Below are 9,523 nucleotides of genomic sequence, written 5' to 3' on the forward strand. Positions count from 1 at the left end.
AGTTATTGAAAATAATAATAAAAAAAAAACTTTTTTATACTTGATTAATTTAATTAATTAAACTGAACAAAATTCAATTTGATTCAATGATTTTCTAAAACCGGAACAGAACATGTGAAATAAAACCTGAATATTTTTATTGAAATTTAACCAAAAAATCCAAAATAGACAAAAATTTAAAATAAAATAAAAATTATACTGTTTTATTTTAGTTTTTAAAGTAAAATAAAATGTTTCGACTATTCCGAATGAAAGGTAACAAAATTGACAATTTGAGCTGGATATGACAGCTATAACTTCTCAAGCTCCTTATTTACAGACAAAAAGTAGAAAGAGCAAGCATTAACCACAGTTGAGATCCAACGACAGGCTTCTGCATCTAAGTTGAATACAAACTTCTAAAAGTGTGGAATAGACAAATTTAAATCATAATATAAACTATCAGCAAAGACTAGAGACGAATTCAGGCACGCCCAAACCTCAGCAAGCAGCCCTTAACACCCAATATAGGATCTATGAGCTGCACACGCATGTACCAATAGGACACCTTAGTTATACTATTGGGAAGCAAGCAAAATGTCATTTAGAAAACAGAAAGCGACTATAATTTCAACAACTCAAAGTCTCAAAACATATAGAGCTTAAAATTTCTTACAACGAATAATACACTTGGCTCCATGGCAAGTATTTACCACTTACACAAAATAACAGCATCTGTAATTTTAGAAATCAACAGCAGACAACAAGGGTTTCCATGAATTCTATTCCAAGACAATGTACGCATTTAACATGGATATTTAGCATCAATTTGGAAACCGTTCAATTGAAGAGAAATTACGTAAGAATGAGGGATCCAACACCCTTAATAACATAGCTTGATTTCAAATTCAAGCCTTTCAACAAAGCAAGCTGACAATATCATTTAGAGGATAAATTTTTTTCCCCAAAGTTAGAACAACAGGAATGAATGAGAAACATGAAGATAACCTACTCCATTTTTTCAGCTCAAGGCACATGGAACACTCCCTGACACCCATTAGCCCATGCAGATAGCCTACTCCATTTTCAGTTCTAAGCATACCAGAATCCCGTTAAAGCATAAGCTAATCAAAATTCCAATCACTGTAACAAAATCCATTAGCACATAGCTATAATGCGCAAAAAAACATTAACCAGTACTTATATTCATCTATAGGTAAACTAATACATCAACACTTCAACAGCAATTTAGTTTAACAATAACATCATAGCCCTTTAGCTCTCCAACTCAAGCTTGACCATACTCATCACCCTTATATTTTTGTGTGAAAAGCATTTAGGAACAAAACCTAAAGAATCAGACTTCAAACTTTCACCTCTAGAAGAATCAAGCATGGCCATTCCAACAACTGACACGGGATGTGTTTGAACCAGAGAATCTAAGCAACAAGGTTTTTGTTTTTTTTTTTTTTTTTTTTTTTTTTATAAACTTCATAATCTCACCTGAGCTCTAAAGTACAGTATGAATTCAATTTACCAAACTTCTTATGTGTCATTCTGGGAAATGCAAAAGACAGACCACGCTCAGGAAGCAAAAACAGGCTTATATCTCTAAGATGCATAGATATATTCAAATGTATTATTCTAGGAAATCCAAAAGACAAACCACACTCAAGAAACTAAAGCAGAGTTATGTATTTAAGTTGCATAGAAACCTTCAAATCCTATAGTCAACTATCAACTAGACAAAGCTAGTGTTCCTACATGCATCTACCTCCAAAAGTTAAAATTCAAGATTGTGCATGCATGATGCAACAGGACACTGAAGATATAGTTAAAGGAATTAAGCATAGAGCAATTTAAAATACAAAAGAAAATGACTATCATTCAATGTCAACTAATCATAAACCAAAATCATACGGGCAACTCAAAATATTTGACAATGAAGTGCCAGGAATTCTCCATGAATACAACATTTCAAACCCATGTCAACTTACTAGTCAACCATGTGAGAATAGCATCTTTAGTTTTTGGCAGTCATTGTTTATCCCATGTAAATCTAAAGTTGAGTTCTAAGAATGCTCTCAATCATATTAAAGTTGAACCAATAAAAGTTACAACAGCTAGCAAAATTACAAGGGATCACCATATTGTTTTGGCAGACAGCTTCTTTGTGCAAAATCAACATTAATCAGTACCCACTTCCAAATGTAACTAATATATGAATCATACTTTACAGCTCTCCAACCTCAGAACCCATGTCTTCACTTCCAACAACCTTATGAATGGTCTCTCACGCTCCTTTTGAGATAGGCAAAGACACCCCCCCATCTCTTTTCATTATTACATCATCTACAGACATGTAAAATCTAAAACTACATGGAACTAGGCACCTATTCTTCCAAAAACTTCATAATCAACAAGAAAAGAGAGTTTCATATGCTTCTTAAATGGATAATACTAACAGAAACACAAACTAATGACAAGCAATGGCAAAAGCTGGCTTCTGTACCTAAACCAGATAGAAACTTGTAAAATGATGAACTGTACAAAGTAAAACCATCATCATCCGACAGCTAAACCTTACAGCTTATGGATTGTCTAAATACCAGTAAGTTGCGTCTAGCACCTAAAATCCGTTTCAAGTACTTGCTTGCATATGCAATAGGGAGGCACCAATCTTACTAGCAGAAATTGAGCATGTCTTTAAAAAAATGAAAGGAAACAACTATAACATCAACACTGCATAGCCCCAAACCTTTTACAGTGAAGTTCCAGGTATTCCTTAACATAGCCATTTGGATCCCACAATAAATGGCCATTCATTCACAGAATAATTAGTTTTTACAGTCAAGATTATACAACAATTAATTTTACTAAACATATAGCTACATTTCCTTTCAAGCAAATATAAAACAGCCATTATATCTAAAAGAAAGAAACTTGTCGCAAGCATAAGCTAGCCATTCAAACAACTACACAACCACGTATATTAATCAAAATCTCCATTGCAATAAAAAAACTCCTGGAATTTCATGCCACTTATATTGTAATTTCAAGTTCAGTTCTAAGCATATCAGAATCATTTTAAGGGTAAACTAATTAAAATTCCAATCGCCCTAAACAAAATCTTTTAGCAAATAGCTACATTGCGTAAAAAAAAGCATTAATCAGTACTAATATTCTGGTAAGGGTACACCAATACATCAGATTCTTCTACCAGCTTACTTCAACAAAAGCAACAAAATGTTCATAACCTCTTACCCTCCAAACTCAAAACAACTTCCTCAACTCCAACTTGTAGGCCAGAACGCATGAACACCATAACCAGTCTTCCAATTATCCAAATGAACAACCTTCCGAACAGCCCAAAACGAAATAACCAACGAAACACCCATAACAACCCGCTGCGCCGTCCTATTCTTCACTCTCACAAGAACATGAGTAACAACACCCAACAACAAGCCAACAATCGTATACAAAAACCCGACCGCAAAACCTTCCCCTCCTAATTGCATTCCAGACCCTTGATAGAAAAACACCAGCTTATTCGGATCATTCCTATCTACCAAAAACATCGGCATTTTCCTAATTATATTAAACATAGCACCAGAAACACTGAAAAAGTAAACAAACACTGCGCCGAGCAGCCAAACTTTCCAATCATGCAAGAAAGTGTCTTTAGTAAGAAGTTTCTTGATAAAAAAGAAGGCCCAGATCAACAAAATCACTCCCAAGAAAGCGATTTGATTGGTGGATAACATCGGCGGCCGATTAATGGGACCCACAGTCAATTTTGTCCTGGATTCAACAAACTCCGCCATTGATTCCGCCATCCGCGAAAAATCACCTTGGTCCATCTGCTCTGAATCTTTCGGATTTTTGACATTGGGCCCCACAAGACGGATGTGGGGAAGGGAGTTGACACCGAAGAGGGCGAATGAGTTCTGGGATTCTTTGAATTCGACGTCACAGAAGAAGAGGGAGGAGGCAGACGACGCATCGTTGTTGGAGATGAAGGAGGAGGATAAGAGGGAGAATTCTGTGTGGAGATCTTGGAGGTGGAGTTCGGTTTTGGAGTGGAGGTGTTTAGCGTCGAAGAAGATGAGGAGAGAATAAGGGCGAGGGGTTTTGGTGGAGGTTAAGAAACGGGAGACTATGTGGTCGTTTAAGTGGATGACGCCGGATTTGGATTGAGATCGGAGGTAGAGGAGTTCGGTAACTAGGTCGGAGGTCTCGGAGTCGGATTCGGAGTAGGAGTCGGCGGTGGAGTGGTGGAGGGAGACGGAAAGGAAGACTGTGAAGAGGAGGAGAGGTAGGAGGAGAGCTGGTGAGATCGCCATTTTGGAAAGGGGGGGAGAGAAGCGAGGTGGGGAGGGGAAGGCTTAGACGTTTGGGTTTTTTAAGGGAGTGTAGAGCTGCCAATGAGAAGGTGACAAGTGTGAATTTGTGACTCACTTCTTCGTTTCTTATTGGTGCGTCTGAGTAAACGAATCGATTAGGCCCACCGTTCGACTGTCTGAGAGTCTGTATGGTTTTCATAAGTTTTTTTTATATTAAAAAATATTAAATCTTTAATTTATAATATTTTTTTAATAACTTTTGTGTATAAATATTAAAAATAAAAAAATATTTTTAAAAGCTATATTACTTCACAATATTAAATTTGCATGAACAAATCGGTTCATCAATATTTTTTATACCAGTTTGTATATATTTTAAAAAAATTGATTTAATATTAGTTAAGAGAGATTTTAAAAAAAATAAAAATATTATTATTTACAGGTTTTTTTACATTATTTTGATAAGAAAAAGGACAAGTTATCTGGTAGATCAATTATAATTAATTTTATACTGACTAATAATTGAATATAAGAAGCATAAAGAATATAGAATACTTTTTTATATAATTATGGAAGGAAGAGCTTTAACCGTACTCTAACATATTTTACTTAGTTGATAATTTTTTTAAAAAAATATATCAAATTAAAACAATTTAAAAATGTTTTAAAAAACATTAATTTTATTATTTTTGAATAAAAAATAACTTAAGAAACATACGAACTGTAATGTAAAATGGTGGCTGCATTCACCGCTGCTGCAGGTTGCAAATTGAGAGTGCGGGGATAGCTCGTACACTGGAATAGAATTTGAATATTGAAAGTGATGTGGTGATGAAAATTTTCATACTCTTGGCCTGGAAGATGCATGATATTGTTAAAGAATTAATTTAATAATTTAAGTTATTTAATTTAATAGTTTAAGTTATTAAATAAGATTTTAAAATATAATTTATATTATTTATAATATATATTTTCAAATGATATTTTTTTATATTTAAAATTTGTACATATTTATATTATTTTATATTTAATTTTTATTAAATAAATAAAAATAATGAGATTTGAATTTGTAACCACTTGATTATCAAAATTTTGATATCATATCAAAGAATATAAATAAGATTTTTAGATATAATTTATATCAGTGCATCTCTCTAAAAAATACATGACAATTTAGAGGGGTATAGTTCAACTGGTCAAGTCCTGAATTTGCTTTTTAAAAATTTGGTTAGCATGGAATTACTGATGGGTTAGTATAGAAGTACCGGCTAGTTAATAGGAATTATCGGTTGGTTAGTATGACTTACTGGTTAGTATGAAATTACTAGTTGGTATGAAATTACCGGTTGTATGAGCTATTGATAGAGAATAGCTAGATGTTGGGTAATTCGTATGGAATTACCGATTGTATGGGCTATTGATAGAGAATAGCCGAATATTGGGTAATTCATATGGAATTATCGGTTTGATAAATGGCTATTTAAGAGAGTTAGCCGGGTTTAAAGTAAAATTTGTAAATTACCAAATTAAAAATTAAGCAATGAGTGTTGGTCACAGAGGTCTTATAAGTATAGGATTAATAAATTATGAATGAGTTATTAATGTTGATATATAGTAAGTTGGTGATGAAAAATAATTTGATATAATTTTGAAGACTTGTGAATATAATAGCTTTATCATTTTTAATGTGTTATTTTTCTTATTTCTTATTAATTTTATGTATACAAGTTTTTCACGAGGTGATACAGAGCTTTAAATATGAGTTTTGTATCTCTGTTTATTTTGTGGAATGTAATATATTTGCTTATATATAATTTTTCTTATATATAGATTGTAATATATGCATCCTGAATATGTTTTGCTTTTGGTGCTTATACATTTAAAATGTGTGAGTAAGGAACTAATATTATTAAACTATTCAAAAAGAAAATTAGTAATTATAATCTTGCATGTGTAGAAGATGAATGCATGCTAATGTAATAATAGTTCAATATGAATCTTTTGAGTTAATAATTGTTTGTAGTTAATATGTTATTTGTTGATGATGTAAGGTTGAGAAAATACAATGAAGTATAGTTATGTGACGTATTGTTTGATGAGATGCTATATAATCCAGGATGGTTGGATCAAAGTGGAAGTTTTGAGTATTGTGATTGAATGAAGTCTAGTCGATAACTTAGTAACATCAGAAAATAAAGGAAACTATTGAAATTTCAAAAAAAAAATCCTATAATCTTAGACATACTATTCAATACTTGACATTAGTAAAGAAATGTTTGAGATTTCATGACATTATAATTTGAGGGTGTTACAATTTGGTATAAGAGCCTGGTTAAGGTTTAGGAGACCATCATTAACATAAAATAATATTGTTTTAGGATGGTACGTACACGACAAGAAGTCAGGGTTGACTCGTCACCAGCTAGGGACGAGCGTTTTGTTAAGACATGAGATAAAGGACTAAAGGGAGATCCACTGGTAGATACGGCATCTTTTGTATCAGTTATGTCAGTGCAATCTGGACAGAGAGAATCATCAGGACTTCAAGATGAGCGGGGGTTATTTGATGGAGATGGGCAGGGGACTCATCCCCCAAAAACAGTAGCGCCTGCAGTAGCACGCGCACCACCTCCACTATACCCAGATCTAGCTTATTTTGCGCAGTTGGTTCGTGTAGTGATGATAGAGATGTGAGGACCATTGAGTACTACCCCTAGGATACTGTGGTCAATTTAGTTTGATGGGTAAAGGGTTTGAGGGAATTAAGTTGTGAAGCATTTATGGGAGATGAGGATGTTGAGATAACTGGCTGATGGTTACAAAAGATAAAGAGGTATATGGAACAAATAGCAGTACCAGTAGAGCTTCGAGTGGATTGTGCGACTCAGCTGTTATCGAATAGAGCTCAGACATGGTGGGATATTGTTAAAGAGAGATGGGCTGCTAAGATGCTTAGATGGAGGGATTTCATGATAGAGTTTGAGAACCAATATTATTCCCGCCAACATTGAAAGATTAAGGAACATAAGTTCTTGGCTCTTACATAGGGAGATATGACAGTATTGGAATATAAGCGGTGGTTTCAGGACCTTTTTATGTTTGCTTCTGTTTATTTACGGACTGAACAGCAGCGAATCAAAAGACTTTGAGATGAACTCTGATAGGAGTTGAGGATGGGATTGGCTGTTTTGTAGTTTCTGACAGTGAGGGATTTTATAGTGGTCGCTTAGTCTCTAGAGGTCGTGGCAACTGCAAGGCGGCTGGAAGGTGATGGACATAGTATTATAGGAGCAAAAAAGCGTAAAGAGCTTACATCGTTTACAAGGAGACCTCTTTTTCCAAAAAAAAAGGAGGACATTTTGGTCAGTTTAAAAAGAAGGGAGGAAAAAGGAGGATATTTTGGTCAGTTTAAAAAGAAGGGAGGAAATTTTAGATCAGGGGTTACATCAAGTAGATCTGTGCAGAGCTCACATACAGGGCTGTCACACCCATAAATTAGCTTACTAGGAGGAGTCATAGAGGGCTCCAGGATGACTACTTATCCCCTGTGTGTGAGATGTGAGCGTAGACATCCTGGAGATTGTTCGGTTACATCTGGCAGATGTTATATATGCAGACAGGAACATAGATGAAGGGATTGTCCCTATCTAAATGCTACATGTTATCATTGTAGAGAGCTTGGGTATCATAAGAGGAAGTGTCCTCAAAGGGCTTGGGCATCATAAGAGGAAGTGTCCTCAAAGGACTATGGGGCAAGCGTAGAGATAGGGTTTTTCAGTACAGAGTCAGCAGCAGTCTGTGACTGTAGATAGGCAGGGTAGACCTGCTCAGTCTAGGACTAGTGTAGTTCAAGGCCGACCTCGAGTAGAAGAAGGTGGAGTTTAAGGGAGAGTTTTCTGTATGACTTAAAAAGATATGCGAGTGACCACTAATGTTGTTGCAGGTACTAGACTGTTAGAATCTCAGGCTATATATACATTGATTGATCCTGGTGTTACCCATTCCTTTGTAGCTAGAAAATATGAAGATAAATTAAAAGTGTAGATTATGAGAATGGGTAGTAATTGGTACACCTTTAGGGGAAGCTGTATTTATTAAATATGTTTACAAGGGTTGTCGAGTAAGAATAAAAGATGTTAAAACGAGGGTAGATTTATTACCCTTAGACTTATATGATTTTGAGATAATCTTAGGAATGGATTGGCTAGTAACTTACAGAGCCTAAATAGATTGTTTTACTAAAACGGTAACTCTCTAGGATGAGGGTGGTAGTAGGGTAGAGTTTAGAGGAGAAAAAAATGTCATATCAAATAGTATAATTTCAATTGTGACGGCTAGGAAACTATTAAGAAAAGAATGTACAGCTTATCTTGCCTATGTAGTAGATTTGAAAAAGAAAGAAATAGAGTTGGATAAAATACTTATAGTAAGGGAGTTTCTAGATGTATTTCCAAATAAGCTACCCTAGTTACCACCTGAGAGAGAAGTAGAAGTTGCTGGAACTACACCAGTAGCTCGGGCATCGTATTGAATGACGCCTACAGAATATGACGCCTACAGAATTGGTGGAATTAAAAATACAGTTGCAAGAATTAGTGGATAAAGGGTTTATTCGCCCTAGTGTTTCACCTTGGGGGCCTCCTATGATGTTTGTTAAAAAGAAAGATAGAACATTACGACTCTATATAGATTGTAGACAACTCAATAAAATGACTATAAAAAATAAGTACCCCTTTCCATGAATTGATGATTTGTTTGATCAAAGGGACATGTGTATTTTTAAAAATAGATTTGACGTCAAGGTATCATTAGGTGATGATAAAGGAGAAAGATATGCAGAAAAAAGCTTTTAGAACTCGTTATGGGCATTATGAATTTGTGGTGATGCCTTTTGGATTAACCAATGCCCTAGCGATATTTATGGATTTGATGAATCGGGTTTTTCAATCTTATTTGGATAAGTTTGTAGTGGTGTTTATTGATGATATACTAATATATTCTTCATCATAAATGGAACATGCATATCATTTGAAAGAAGTGTTAGAGACCTTAAAGAGAAATAAGTTATATGTGAAGCTTAGTAAATGTGAATTTTGGCTAAATAAAGTGGTATTTTTAGGTCATGTGATATCAGAGAAGGGTATTAGTGTGGATTCAAAAAATATAGAAGCAGTATTAAAATAGGAAAGACCTACGAATGT

General features: G+C 34.5%; 1 protein-coding gene across 1 annotated transcript; it reads right to left on the reverse strand.

Moving 5' to 3' along the window:
- Window positions 1-2,971: 2,971 nt before the first annotated feature.
- On the reverse strand, window positions 2,972-4,375 carry LOC105108191 (probable dolichyl-diphosphooligosaccharide--protein glycosyltransferase subunit 3B). Its single transcript, XM_011002395.1, has one exon. It carries the CDS (start codon window positions 4,320-4,322, stop codon window positions 3,267-3,269), a length of 1,056 nt encoding a protein of 351 aa, XP_011000697.1. The 5' UTR covers window positions 4,323-4,375; the 3' UTR covers window positions 2,972-3,266.
- Window positions 4,376-9,523: the final 5,148 nt, after the last annotated feature.

The sequence above is a fragment of the Populus euphratica genome, unplaced genomic scaffold (assembly GCF_000495115.2).
Source record: "Populus euphratica unplaced genomic scaffold, PopEup_1.0 scaffold183.1, whole genome shotgun sequence".
Taxonomy (NCBI): domain Eukaryota; kingdom Viridiplantae; phylum Streptophyta; class Magnoliopsida; order Malpighiales; family Salicaceae; genus Populus; species Populus euphratica.